The sequence below is a fragment of the Natrix helvetica genome (assembly GCF_964273705.1).
Source record: "Natrix helvetica genome assembly, chromosome: 5".
NCBI classification, from domain to species: Eukaryota; Metazoa; Chordata; class Lepidosauria; order Squamata; family Natricidae; genus Natrix; species Natrix helvetica.
In genome coordinates this window covers 53,998,653-54,014,502 of record NC_138551.1, presented here as the reverse complement: position 1 = coordinate 54,014,502, position 15,850 = coordinate 53,998,653, and the positions used below count along the sequence as shown (strand labels likewise).

The 15,850-nt window shown below is 33.7% G+C and overlaps 1 protein-coding gene across 1 annotated transcript in view; it reads right to left on the bottom strand.

Annotated features, from left to right (window-relative positions):
* SORCS3 (sortilin related VPS10 domain containing receptor 3) overlaps window positions 1-15,850 on the bottom strand; it is a 541,760-nt gene that overhangs the window by 74,542 nt on the left and 451,368 nt on the right. Inside the window, exons 12-14 of the mRNA XM_081954063.1 lie at window positions 14,091-14,167; window positions 13,911-14,002; window positions 8,648-8,755 (exon numbers count right to left, since the gene is read on the bottom strand). Of these exons, the coding sequence (XP_081810189.1) occupies window positions 8,648-8,755; window positions 13,911-14,002; window positions 14,091-14,167 (277 nt within the window). The remainder of the gene's footprint in view (window positions 1-8,647; window positions 8,756-13,910; window positions 14,003-14,090; window positions 14,168-15,850) is intronic.

The following is a 15,850-nucleotide window of genomic DNA, read 5'->3' as shown; positions in this document are numbered from 1 at the left end:
AAATAAGCAGCAACCAATAGTACAGTAAGTAATAAAGCCAGGAGATGGGGTCCTCAAAACATTCAGGCTCATTCAGACATTCAGGCTCAGGAGCAGAGCCAGATTTTCAGGACCTTACAAAAGGCTAACACGGTTGAAGCTATTCTAATTTCCAAAGAGAGGATGGTCCATTGAGCAGCAGCCACTGCAGGAAAAAAAACTTCTATTCCTGGCAACTAACATTATTTGGTGGTCCCAAACCATGTTGGGCTTTACAGGTAACAACCAGCACCTTGAATTGCAACTAGAACTTTCACTGAAGATTCCAGAAATATTTCTAAATGCAGCATTGAGATATTATTGTTTGTATTAATGAATGGCCTATAATATTTCAAGAATAGAATAAGAAAGGTATATTCCTTTATTGGTCTTCTCTGCTCCCATCAAATAGCCAGCTCTAGGAAATAGCAGACAGCCAACCACTTGAGTCTGAAATAGGGAGAAATCATCAAGAATAACTGAGTTGAATGATAAGGGATCAGAACTTTGCAGGGTGTCCAGCTCTACACTTGTTGACATTTTTGAGAGCAAAGCTAAACTTGACCTATTTGACTCCTCAAGAAGCAAACACATCAACATCCTTAACTAAGCCACCTTTAGACAACCATCGAGCCACCGTGTTTTTTTTTAAAATTAAACAAAATAGAATTACTCACATTGTTTGCTGGATGGATCACTTTTGGGGGGTTGGTTTCTATGGATATTGTTTTGCAGTGATTTAAATCCTTTCTCAGAATGTGAGAAAGAATGAACCACTATTTGATCCTTATGCAAACAATGGTTACCTCAATGTCACCTTCTCAATCTATTGTAATATTTAAATTATGATATTGAATTCTACTTTTCTTTCCCATTTCCTTCCAGGAAATCAGTTGGCATCCTTTAATACTTTCTGTTTGACAATGAGTGGGATGAGAATTTTTGCACTGATCAGACATATCTGACAATTAACTTTTGCTAAGAAGGTTACTTTAGAAAGAAGGTTACTTTGAAAAATTTCACTTGGTATAAAACACGATAAGTAAACTGCTAATTGATATACAGATAATGGGATAGTTTGATATCATTTTGGAAAGACCTTGCTTGAAATAGCTGTAATCAGCTTAACAGTAACAGAGATGGAAAGACCTTGGAGGTCATCTAGTCCAACACAGGAGACCTATATAAAGGATTCGAAGTGTCGACTGGCCGATGTTTCTGATCGCTACACGTTATTTTTTTTCTGGCTGCATTTGCTGGTTAAGCTCAATATGAAAGATTTGCATGCTACATATTAACATAACTATTGTGATACAGATGATGAACAATATAGAAACACACAAACACACACAGTTTGGGCCAACAAGCTTGCCTTTATGAATGGATAGAAAAGTAGGACATGAATAAAGTATGAATTGTAACTGTAGCATTGAAGCCAACATAATGGACTGTGAAACCTCCTGATTGTTTTCTATTAGGGTATAAATAAAATTAGCGTTTAAGGAAGTTATCAGTTCCACAGAAATTGAATGCAAGAAAGTCAGTCCAAGAACCAGGATCTAACTGATGCAGACATAGATCAAGAATTGGGAGAGGAGCCAGAGTTAAATTAACTAATCACTGACAAGATAAAGCACATGGAAGAAAAGGTAAAAATAAAAGAGGCATAAAAAGATGAAAAAAGACAGCCTAGAGGAAGATCTGCTACTTTAACACTTCATAATTATTTCACTGAACAATAATTGAAGACTTGGAAGGATTATTTAAAAACTTTCAATTGGTTCATTTATTTAGAGGTATAGTCCTTAGTGGTTTCCTGTATAGTTCCAACAATATAAACAAGGTAAACAATTAGGGAAGACATACAAGGATTCATAAATTGATATATAAATCTCAAAAGTAAGCATGCATCCAACAGTAATACATTCAACCCAGGACAAAGTATGAAAGTGCTAGACTTAAACTGGCCAAAATCAAGCTTCTGTGAAAGAATTTGGGGGGTTATTTTTAAGAAAGAGAATGCTAGTGATTTCCCCCCCCCCTCCATCCATTCTACTTCTTATTCTTAAAAATTCCCATTTCATTTTCCCATATACCACAGAAGGCCCAAACATACAACTTCTGGGGATCCCAGCATGTCAAATAGCAATTAGAGGTTACATATATAAGTTACATCACTATAACAGTTTCCCTAAAAGGCTTGTTAAGCCTTGTATCATTAAGCATCTCTAGCTGAAATCCTCTTGGACCATCGCAGCTTCAAAGGTAGCAGAAAGAACTCCTAAAAGGAAATTACTAAATAAACCCAGGGGGAATTGTTCAATTATACAAAAACCATGGCAACGTACAGAGATTTTGTAAAACAAACACTGCCTTCAGTATAATACTCAAATCTCTAAAAATAAATCTTCCGTTTTGTTTTGTTTTAACACTGGGATTTAGGAAGTATGGAACAACATATATTAGAATATTTAATTGCCTAAGTAAAAATATCATAGATTAGTCCAGATAGTATAGTCCAGATTTCTCAATTTTGTCAACATTAAAATGTGTGGATTTAAACTCCCAAAATTTTTCAGCCAGCACACTGAGAGTGCACACATCTTATAATTGCTAAGGTTGACAGTCTCTAGTCTAGAATACAACTTAAAGTTCTTTATTAGTAGCTGAAATCTAATATATCTGGATAATGTAAAAGCTATCTAATTTTTTTCTCTGTAGTTCCAGCATTTTTAGACAATTTGTTTATCAAAAAAATAATGAACATAGGTATTATTTAAGAAAAATTAGGAAATATTCAAGCATAGGAAATCTATTTAGATTAAGGATGTACTTATACCACATGCATATTCATAGTCAAGTATAGTTTATTCAATTAGCCTAATTTTACAGGTTTATATGGCATACTGAACATACAGTAATACATACAGTTATTGGTCACACTGAAAAGTTCTGGTATGCAATCAGTTCATTAACTGATCCTGGCTACTAAAGAAAGAATAAAATAAGAAAGAACAGAAAAACTACTGTATATACTTGCAAATAAGCCAAGAATCTTAGGTGTCAAAATGCACACCTGAACCAATAGTAAAAATATTTGCAACCCACCACTGTTGTAAAAAAGGAAGAAAATGTGTCATTATAGGTGTTTTTTTTTTTACTATATCCTTATTTTATTTTATTTTCGTTTCTATTTATCTCTACTTTCTTTTTTTTCCCCTTGCCGGAATCTTCTTTTTTTTTCTTTTTATGCTTTGTTTAGTTTACATTAGTTTTTACAATTGTAAATAGTAATCTTTAATAAAATTATTTAAAAACTAATAATTCTTAACCTTAAACTTGTTATTTTTTCTTTTGGTCAGACTGGAAAACTCACCCAGTGAATTTTCAGGCTTGCTGTTCCAAAGGTCTCAGATAGCTTTAAGATAGTTAATAGGCAATTTATGAATATGATTTAAAAATGAGGCTTGAAAATTTAGTGTCCTTTAAAAAAAAAAAACTACTATCATTGTGATCAAGATGGCTAATCCCTTTATCTGCCCGGATTCAAACCTATGGAAAAACGTCTATTCTGTAGTCTTCTTGCATAGCTCAGTCATCCAAGTTCTTATCCTCTCTTTATTTGGAGAGTTTCCAAGAAGTCAGTCCACTCACCAGTTCTTTGATCTTTGCTATATTAATCGACTTTGCTTTTGTGAATACATCTTCAGTTCAGCATTCCTACCCAAATGCCCAGAATAGCTTTATTTCCAATTAAGAATTTTTTTCCAGCTGTCTCAGTGAAAAGTTTAGAAATGCATGAGGAAAGAATTGGCATCTATTGGTGACCTCTCCAAAAAAAAAGCAAGAAAGAAATGGACAATAACCAGAAACCATTGGATGCTAATTTATTTTAGTGGTTACAATGAGAATCTTGGATTTTTTAGAAAGTAGTCATTCAGATGCTTAACAGTGTAACAGGCACTTTCCTTAAAAGGTTGGCACAAGTGTGGAAACACAGCAAATGGTATGCCAAGGAGCAATCTCTGAGCTACTGCATGATGCCAAGTGCAATTAGTGAAGTAAGCTGCTGAACATATAATTACAAGGGGAGGGGGATTTCTGTTCAGGATGGATTTACAAATTAGTCAGATGGTTAGACTTGTGAGGAGAATGTGGAAAAACATGAATGGGGTATTAACATATGCATTTGCAAGATTAAAAATCAGAGTTTTTTTTTAAAAAAAATATGTTGACGTTTCCCCATTGATTTCATATGACATTTGGTTCTAAAATATGTATTTTTTTAAAAAAGTGAAGAAGTCGAAGGAGGAAAAAGTTGGTCATAAATATTTAATGATAGGTGTTGGTTGTTTTGTCTTTGTTTTACCCAAGCATTAATTTCTTTTCTTAACTTTTTTTTTGCTAAACAACAACAGATGATCCAGCTTGAGCACATATTTGTTTTTATCATTATTTTCAACAAAATTAACTACAACAATGATATCTAAAAAGAAAACAAGTTTGCCAACTCTGCTATGTACAATTTCCTAAAGTTTCCTAAAGCTTATTTCCAAAGGTAGAGTGATAAAATATGTCAGTGAAAGTATGCCATATAGATGTAGGTTAGTTGAGGTTAACCCTTACAACAGTAGTGGGATTCAAAAAAAGTTACTATCGGTTCTGTAGACATGGCTTGGAGGGCATGGCAGCAGAAGGATACTGTAAAATCCCCATTCCCTCCCCACCCCACTAACCTGCTTTCCAGCTCCGTTCTCCAGTGCAAGGCAACAGTGGAAGACCCAACCAATCAGCTGGGACTCCAATCAGCTGGGACTTAGGAGGCAGCGAATAGATGGGGGCAGAGGCAGCCAGAGGTGGTATTGGCTGCTTCTCTGAACTACTCAAAATTTCCGCTACCAGTTTGCTAGAACCAGTCAGAACTGGCTGAACACTACCTCTGCCTTAGAGGTAAACCAAGTCAGGAAAAAGACTTCCCAAGGAGCTCTGTTTTATTGATGCAGGTATAACAACATAATCTTGAAAGACTGACATAGATTTTTTCTTTTCCTCTATAACCAAAAGAATCAAGGAGGAAGTTTCTTGAGTTTCTTTTTCACTCTCTATCACTTCTGATATTTACTTAATGGCTTCTGAAGTTCTTCTACAAGGCCATCTCCATACAGAATACTCAGTTGGTCTGATTTCTTTATCTGGGCATAATATCAGTAAAATCAAAGGAGCTTAGTACATAACAGATACACATAGGATTGTAGGGATGGTTTCTGAAGTTTAAACCAGGCATTAATTAAGTGTCTAGTCTTATTTACCCTAAAAAAAAAAAAAGTGAGAAGTTACTTAGTTTAGTTCTGTCAGAGTATATTCAAAATATCATTATGCGAATGTTTTGGGAACAAAAACTGCTTATACGATTATTCTTATAAAATTGGAGACCTGAGCTTTTGGACCAGAGCTAGATATTTCCTTATCCAACTCCAGGATTAGTAAACTGATCATAATTAGGTTTGAAAAGGATGACTGTGAAATTTCATGAGTGATTAAATATGTGATTAGCTGATTAATTATATATGTAAATGTGCATGAGTTTAAAAGGTTGTAAAAATTTGATGTGTTTTTAATATTTTGTATTGCTGCTTTACTGAATGTCACTGTGCATGCCATTTATTAATTTTTTAAAACATACAAATTAATTTTGGATGTAGTCTATAAAGCAGGACTATACAACCAGTATCTAGTTGTACTGTAGATATTACAAGAAATAATGGACTCATAAAGTAGCTCTTAAAAATCAAAGTCTTAAAATGGAAGTTGGGTGGTTATTGCTAATTTTATTACTTAATCTGTTTTGTTCTTTAATACATATCTTGACCTTTGAAATAGCCAAGTTTTCCCGATTCACCCAGATAAACCTTTGCCCTCTTTGCCCCTCCCACAGACACTTATGATTGTTTCTATACCCAACTGGGATATCAATGAAAGCATATATCCTAATTCTGTGGAGCCTGCGCATATGCAGCTGTTCCCATCAAGAGTTTTTTTTCTCAAATAGTGGTCACAAAGAATATTTATATAATATCCCTTCACCTAATTACAACCACTCACAAATAATTTCTCAAGCTTTCTTTGTTGTTGCTGTCTTGCTGTCTTGTATAGATAATGCTGATATAATATTTCATAAGTATTTTTAAATGGACACATGGAAGATATTAAGGTTTGTAATCATTATCTCATCAGACATTTATACCAAGAGATAATCTACTCTCTCAACAATAAGGAAAGTGTAGATATTGGCAAATAATAGGCACGTACATGTAAAATCCAGTGTAACATCCATCATGTCAATCTACAGTTATCATCTCCAACTGAAATCAATATTAGCCATATCATTGCAATTATATTTTACATGGGCCACCTATATATTTTATATTTTCATGAAAATCTGAATTCTTAGGCACACATTTTCCAAACAGATGCATTTTACTCTATACTTTTTTGGAGGTTTGGACAACTATTATATTATATTATAATAATATAATAACTATAATATTATAACAATTATAATTATATTATCATTATAATATATTATAACATTTGACTTGTCTTTTCAAAGATTAATCATTTTGATTACATACTGTAAATGTAGAATTAGGTATACATATACTGTACAAAATACAAAGAATATATATCTCTATTTAAATTCCATTATGCCCAGATAAAAACTTTACTTGCAAAGAACACTTTATATTTACATATATAGAGAAGGACAGAGAGACAAAAAAAAATCCAGAATTCTTTTAAAAAAACTAACAATTGAGCATTTTGTTAAATCTAGCTTTTTATCTACCTGATATTATCAAATGGTCAAAACTGAAACTACACTAAGCAATACAAGCAAGCACATTTTCTTAAATATGAAAGTGCCAAAGAAATATTCAGTGGTTTGTCATATAAAAATAAGCTGCTTGGACCATGTTTTCAGAATGAGACATTTTCCTTCAAAACTGGAAACCATTTTCAGTAATAGGTAGACCGTTCGTATGGCTGAGTTCCAACTGATGTAGAAATTCAAGTTAACGACAGAATTAGGAATGGAACTCAGTCTTATCCCACTCTTAACACAGTAACAGGGAAGGCTTTGTACCACTAGTACTTGCTAAGACCAGTGGGTTTAAAATTCAAAATGTAAACTCTGTCAATTTAAAAAGACAAGCCCAATTTCTGGCAACCTCTTCCTTTCATCCCCAAAACAAAAATATAAGCCATCTGAGTAACTACTGTATATAAAAAGAAATTTCTCAGCCACTTGTAGTTATCCTGATTCCTGCTTCAAATATCAGAAACCATCAGACAGCTTATTTCAAAAAACTTTTGAAAAAGGAAGAAGTAGTGGTAATACAAGAAAAGCATCTTCAAATATTACTTTGATAATTTAATAGGTAGCTAGATATATAAATCAAACAAGTGATCAAGATTGTGTACTCTTTAAAGGGAACATTTGATATGGATTGAGGTTTTTTTCTGCCTAAAGATAAGGTGTTAAGTGATCTCCTTATTGAAAGGGGATAAGTGGCAATGAAACATGAAATGAAAAAAAGGACAAGGTTCAAGTCACACCTGGAGCCTTGTACCCTTGTTTGCAAGCCTTCACTTACTTCAGATACCCAGATACATAATAGTTAGATTTATAGTCCACTTAATTTTCAAGGAAAATTGTAGTTACAAAAGAAGATTAAGTTTTACTGACATATTCCTTGACAGACAGAATTGTTAGGGCACTTACCAAAGAACTGTGGCATTGAAAAGTAACACTCATATCATCTGAGTCTTGACAAAAACAAATACTGTATTTTTTTCTGATTAAAAGAAACATCTGGAAATACTTTTCATCCCACATATATTTTAATTTGTAAATTTAAATGATTATATTATTACTGATAAGATTAATTATGAGTATCATACTTTAAAGTATGATACTAATAATCATACTTCAGTGACAAAGCATGATAATCATACTTTAGCATCATATTTTAATGTATACCAATTAATATCATTCTTGGATATTAATTTTGCAAAAAGAAGATACATGTTGGGGCTGCAAAAAACTTAACTGCTTCAGTTCTGGAAGCCGTATTCTATGCATTATCTAGATTTTAACTCCTTACAGAGGTTTATCTTAATTATCCCAATTGAGATAAGTCAGTCTTAGAAAAAATGTTAAACTTTTTAAAGTTGTGCCTGGATAACAAGAGTACAAGGCAATCTAAAGAAATGGGCTGCTCTCATTTTACATGGATATATGAAGATGAGAATATCCAGTATGATCAGGTTGTTTAATTGGTATACATAAAACAGAATTTTGAGTCTAACTACTGCTAGCTCAGTAAGTATTATTAGCTTGTTTTAGTACCACATATATTTAAATTAAAGCTGCCATGGAAATTTACAACAGAAGCATACCATCAAAGCTGCAAGAATAACAAGATATAGTTGATATATTAGCATAAAATTTCAGACTTTAGAGAGCAACCCAGAGATCCCCTGGAACAAACTTGACATTCTGCTTGATGGATGGCCTAAATGGCTCATCTCTACTGTCTCACAAGACATCTTGCTTAAGCCTCCAACTTACGTCATTATCTGAGTTTCTATGCCTGGCTCCACTAGGGACCCATCCATGAAGAGTGGTGCTGATGTGAAGCCATATTTATTCCAGGTCCTTCCTTCATCGAAACTCACCCTGAGATTGAAAGAGATAAATACACATGAAAATGTTTCACTGGAGCCATTTCCAAGGCAATTAAATGTCTTTGGCTGATGAGAGAGAGAGAGAGGGGGAGGGAGGGAGGGAGGGAGGGAGAGAGAGAGAGAGAGAGAGAGAGAGAGAGAATAGTTGGATTTATAAATAGCCATCAATCTTCACAATCTTCAATATTATTAATACTCTGATTCAACATGCTTTGAAGTGGTAATACAGCACAATTATTAAAGTCAGTAAGCGACAGCTGTATTTGAGTAAAATGATTGCTTTAATTAGACAAAAATGGAAGATCATATAAAATAACCTGCACAGTGAATTATTGTCTTTTGTTCTTCAGGTAGGTTTCCGCTTTCAGGTCCAGTGTTATTTATAAAATTCAGCTATGCTTCTTTTTAGGGTGACCATGAAAAATTCTTGTGGGAAAAACCCATTGTATTAAACAAGAACTTTAATGCAAATGCAGTTGTCCCATAAAATAAGCATTTTCAGATTTGTAACCATAGATAAAATATGTATCAAAGTGAGCAATTAGTGCTAAAGTGTCTGAGGATTTCTACATGTTTGTAACATCTTTAAATGGCATATGTGGACAACTCTTATTTCTGTAAGCCACCCAGAGTCATTGATTGAGATCAGTAATAAAAAAAATGCATTCTTATGTGAGATCTATTCAAATAATGCCAAAATCTAATGAGATTTGCAGCAGGAGCAATGCCCACTACCTTTTTTTTTTTACATTCCTGGATATGATCTTAAATATAGAATCTATGAGATGCAGAAATGTCATAGATTTATTATATTGTGATGTTGCTTATATAGTGTTACCATTTGTGGTAAAAGTTTCATTGTGAAACTTTCTACAATGGTGACCAGCAAATAAAAAAATTATGCAGCTTTGATCTTTGATCCAACTTCTTAAAATAACACAGTTCTTTTAAGAAGTTGGAAAAATATTTCCACTGAATAAAAGATGCTTTTGACACTGTTCTTTATGAAATCTGATCTGCACCTCATGAGCTAATCTATACACTGAAACTTAATCTTTTACACTTCAAAAATGCCCTGATTCAACTCTTTGTTTAAAATGCATTTCAAAATAAATAACTTGAAAATAGGCATAGTAAATGTGTATTTTGAGGGAAAATATTTTAAATCATGATTTAAAAGTTCTGTATAGTATATTTTTTCTCTTAAACTGTTCCTTTACTATCCAAATAAACAGAAGTGACTGAGTATTTAAAAAAAAAACCACCATAGTGCTACTTTTGGAACTTTGTGGGTAACAAACCACTGCCTAGTGCAATTATTCAAATTAAAGCAGTCTTGACAACTGCTTATCTTGAAGTGACCAACTAAGGGGACTCACAATCTTTATAGGTAATTAGTCTCACAATTACATTGCTCTATAAAGAAAGTATAACATTCAATCCACCTTCCTGTAAATTAAATTATTTCATGTTATGCTCTCCAGAACAATGGGAAACAAGTGTTGAGCTTGTTTGAGATTTTTTTTTTAATTTAGACTAAATTTCATCTGTAGCTAACTGTTCACTAGGTTCACTTGTCAGCCCTATTCATCAATCCAGAAAATGTGAAAAAAGTCAATCACTAGGTAGCAATAATCCAATCCAATTTTATTAGGCCATGGAAAGTTATATAAATAATCAATTTACAATCCCAAAAGCCTAATGAGGAATACATATGAGCCAAACGTACTGAGCTTTCCACATTCTCATTTCCAGCCATGTGTGGCTACATGATGATGAAAAATACTCTTTGGTTTCAAAGTCTAGCAAGTAAGAAGTAAATTTTGATTTTTATCAGTTTTGCAGATAATTATGTTCTCTCATCTTTCCTCAATTATCTGAGGTTTTTTTTTAAATGAGATAGTGATAAAAAGAGATTATCTCTCTCTCTCCCTCCCTCCTTCCCTCTCACCCTCCCTCCTCCTCCTCCCAAATCCCACTCCTTTCCAGAATGATGATGTTACCTAGTTGGGTCATGAAATATCTGCAAAAATCCAGCCAGTTCTCCCCTCTCTCCCTCCCTCCCTCCCTTCCTCCCCCCCTCTCTCTTATATAGCCATCCATTTCAGGAGGTATAATTTGGGGTGGTGTAAACAAGGAAAATTTAAAACAAGGAAATTTAATTGTATTTATAATCTAACAGAAATTTGTTGGGTTTGAACAATTTTCTGTATCGATAATCTCTACTTGTTTAGATATCATTGTCATGAATCATCCAAAACATCCCTTAATGGAAAAATTCATGAAAGTGTGCATTCTTCTCATTTCTTTCTCTCAGTACACTTTATTCTGTGTTAGTTTCTGTTTTATGTTGTCTTAAAAAAATTAAAAATTTTATATTAGCAAGAAAGTGTGCATCTCCTTTGAAGCTTAATTGAATGGTGTTGAGAAGTAAGGTCTGGTTTTTTTTAAGATACTGAATTATGGTCTTCAACAGAAGATTTTAGACAGACAATACAGTCTGATGTAATATTGGCTGATTTTTAGCATTTATGTTTGTTTGAAAACAGGCTTTTGGAACAACAAAAATGTTATGTCAATTACAAAATACAAGACACAAGATACAAATAATATGTTTACAGGGTATGAATCAGTTGTTCAAATACAGAAACAAAAAAAGGTGAAAATCAAAATGATATAATCTCATTTTTTCCTGTAAGAAATCATTTAAATAAAAAACTGTTGCTCAACATTTTCCATGCATGCTTCCTCATCAAGTTTATTTTAATTCACACATGTAATGTTGAGAATATCAACTCTTGAAAGCTAGCCAGTTGACCCCCAATCTTCTTCATTAAAAAATTTCAGGAGCTGCAACATCTACAAGAAGCAAAGCATAGAGAAGGCTCTAAAGCCCTGTAAAGAAGTATATAAGTCTAAGTGATATTGCTATAACATCAAGTAAATTAATTAAACAGCAGTGCTAATTGTACATATTGAAATTCCATTTCATCACCATAGCAAAGATAACCATACTTCATCAGAGAAACCAAATAATGTTTTCTTAGTTAGATACAGTATATGCATGAGATGCATTTCTGCCTTATAATATCTTCTGATGACATGTGCTCATTGCATAATCAATGGAGACTCTATTCCAGGACCTGGATATTAGCTTCATAAACTCAATATAACGTATTTCTGTTTTGAATTTTTTTGTTATTGACGTTTTAAAAATTGTCCTGGGAATCTTTCAAAGGACAGGCAATAATTCAAGTACATAAAAAGTCAAATGCACAAGCAGGATTATAGTTTGAGAGTTGGGTGAGAATGTGTTCTTTGTGTTTTGCTTTAGTTGATTTAACATTCAGGTAGATTTCTATGCTGCTCACTCTTTTCTACATTCCCTTGGTTCAGAAAGGCTGTTCATAAAAACTGTGATATATAACAGAATGAAATAATAAGATAGCCTTAAGCAAGTCATCATCATTTGTCCTTCTGCTAGTCTACCTTTCTTATAATCAGATGCTGGCATTTAAATAAAATGTCTGTGAGGGTATGGAATGAACATACAAATTATTCCATGTATCGTAAAAAGGGTGGTTATGAAATGAGTTGAAAAGTTTCTCCTGTCCAATAATTTCTGACTTTAGGGTGCGGTGCTCTTCTCCGTTTCTTAGCTGAGGGCGCCAGCATTGTACAAGGACATTTTCTTTTTTTTATTTCCAAAGAATTTTATTGGTTTTTTTAACGTTTATAGGGAAAAAGGTAGATGGAAAGGTATACAAATTTTGGCAGTTGCAAAGTGTGGCAGGCGCCCCCTCCCTCCAAACTCATGGAATACATCTGAATGTAAAACATTAATACATAATCATATAAAATCAGCATATTAGTTCTAAAAATATTTTCAATCAGTTTATATATTGTAATATATGATCTACATATAATTTCATTACTACTTTCGGTCTGTTTATAATAATGTGATTTTCTTATTCATTTTTGTGATCTGAGCTTTCTTGGTATTGCCCCTTCTTCCCCCGCTGACAGAGCTCCGGCCCCTCCCGTGTCCTGCATAACCGTTGTAGAGTCTTCTGTTTTTTCTAGGTTTGTTTTATTTTTCTCCATAAAGGCCTGTGCCTCTATGGGTGTATTGATTCTAATTCTTGTCTCCTCCCAGAATATCAGCATACCTTCAGGCATCAACCATCTAAACCACACCCCCTTCTGGTATAATTTATTCGCGTACAAGGACATTTTCTGTGATCATGTAGCTAGTATGGCAATACTCCGAAGCACACAGAATGCTGTTACCTTCTCACCAAAGTAGTACCTATTTATTTACTTCCATTTGCATGCTTTTGAACTGCTAGGTAAAGAGGAGCTGAGGCAATAATAGGAGCTCACCCTGTCTTGCAGCACTCAGATCTAAATCTTTTCAGCTTTCCAGCTAGCAAGTTCAGAGTCTTTAACTGCTGAGCCATCTCACCATCTTACTGCAAAGTAGGGTATTTTGTTATAATACTGCTTCTTCTCTAAATCTATTAAGACATTATAGTATAATCTATTACTTTTTTTAAAAAAAAGTCATACTGCTATGATTCTGATGGGCATTTGAAAACGGGATTGCTTGCCATTTTGCTTTATAGAATAATATACTTTTTGTCAGGTGTCTTTCTCAGACTTTGAGTTAGATCAGGCTAGGATAACAAATATTCTAATATTAATACCACATTTTTATAGGGTTGTAGTAGTGACAGAATCTTGCCATGTGCCTACTGTGTACTGTCTTTATCTGTAAGAGAGTCAATGTAATTTGGGAGGATCAAGTCTACAATGTTTTCTTAAATTACATTTCTGCTTTAGACTCAGATTTCATTTAAGTTAACCCTGTAGCTCTTCCTCCTGTTCCACAAGGTTACTCCCACGGCCCATTACACTTTTCTAGTTTATTTGCTATTCTAAGCTCTTTGTAACCTCTGCAAAATGTTCAACAAAAGAAGAATCTATCCAAAAGAAACATGGATGCCTCTGAAAAATACACTCCAAAATTATTATTTTTTTATCATTACTATCAGCAGCTAACAATCACCTAGTGATTACTTTTGGATGAGTCATCAGGAGAATCCTTTATTTAGCAAACAACATAATAGAAGTGAAAAGAAACTCACCACAGATGTCGAATAGGCATTGATGTGTGTTTCATGGCCACAAGTGCTCCACCCCAATCAAGGAACCATACATTGTATTCTTCCTCAAAGATCTGCAAATGAGAAAGGCATAGCATGAACTTCCAAGAAATGTGAAATAAATATATTACAGAAAGACCTGTTTATTGATGAAAAAATTACCTGTCTCCAGGAATTTCCACCATCTGAAGAAACAAACATGCCGATCTCAGTGTATGACAATTCTGTGCCCACATTGCCTGAAGTGCAAGAAGATGCATACAAATAAGCTCCTAGGTGGCTTGAAAAGAACAACATATTTCACCAGCAGAAAAACAATTGAAAAATTGTATCTAAGATTTTCTATTGTGTTAGATTGGACAATATTGCAAAACCAGGATGGGAAAAATAAAAGGAGTGAGCACATGTATAAACAAATACATTAAAATGCAGAGCTACCTAACTGAAAGGCATGTCTCATAGATCTATGTTTGCACTGAGTAATTCCAGAGTTTATTTGCAACAGGGCTACGCTAGTCTTAAAAGGATATGATTAGTTTTTGGAACAAAGCACACCTTCAAAACCTGGCTTAATTTCTTTGTTAAACAGATCAACTGTGCCTTTTATTTGGACTTCATTCATTTATATATTCCTGTTCCATCAAGGATAAAATATGGAATATCTGCAGATCTAGGTAGTCCTAACACCCGCAGAACTTCAGCCTGATTGAATCAGAGACAATTTAGCCCTACCAAAAGTTCAATTGGTCCCTATCTGAACCAGATACTGCAACTGAATGTCAACAGCCTCTCCTGGCTGGCCTAAAGTTGAAACCTACAACTGGGTATCATTAGTATATTAATTATACTGAATCCCAAACTGATAAATGATCTCACGCAGCAGTTTAATATAGATGTTGCATAAGGGGTGAAGAGTCAAGTTGCAATCTCTCCCTAAAACCAATACTGAAATTGTCCTCAGAGGAAGGAAGAGAACTACCATAATAAAATGATGTCTATTCTCAACCCCAAAGTGAGCCCTAAATGTTGCATGGTCAATTGTATCAAAATTTGCTGAGAGATCCAAGATCACAAGGGTGAGAAACCAAGTCTATCCCGACTCTACCACTGGTAATTTAAAAAAAATGATCAAGCTGTATATGTCCCGGACTGAACTAGTTTAAATAATCTGCTTCCAAATTCTCATAAAATAAGAAAACACAAAAAGAACCAAGGAAACCATCTGCAACCAAATTTAAATAAAGTTTCCTAAATTACATATCTGATGGGGAAATCAACTTTGGTAGTTATAACTTCATCATAAGAAAATAAGGCTAAATTGAAACTAGCTTCTTCTGCTTTGTTTTATATTAAAAATGAAAGTAAGATAAAGTCAACTCCCAACTTTTATCACTTCAGAGCAGGCAAAATAAATACACACTAATGAAAATGTTAATTGAGCATCTGACATTTAATGTTGGAAAATGAAGAATGAAAGCCCAGATGTAGCTTGACACATTCCTACCAGTGAGTAAAAGGTACAGCCTGCCAACTTGAAAGGATGCATAATTTGCAAAAAGAAATAAAACCTGAAATTGAAGGGTCATGATTGATACAAAAAGTCATATGAAAAGTTCTTGATAGAAATGATTAAATTGCATCATTTCATTATTTTAATGAATAAACTTCAAGAATTGTTCCTTGCATAAAATCTCAGCAGAGGTTATTATAGGAACTATTAGAAGCTATTCAATGTACTATAAAGTCAAGAAAATCTGGAATTCAAATTCCTGTGCTGCTTATAGTGTTTGCCTAATCCTATATGTCCAAACCTGAAACTCTACCATTGGTGCAGAACATAACAACAGAAAACCATTTAGCCCTCTCCCTTTCATTTCCCCTAACTATGGGTGATTCTATGGATATCTTAAAGGTAAAGGTAA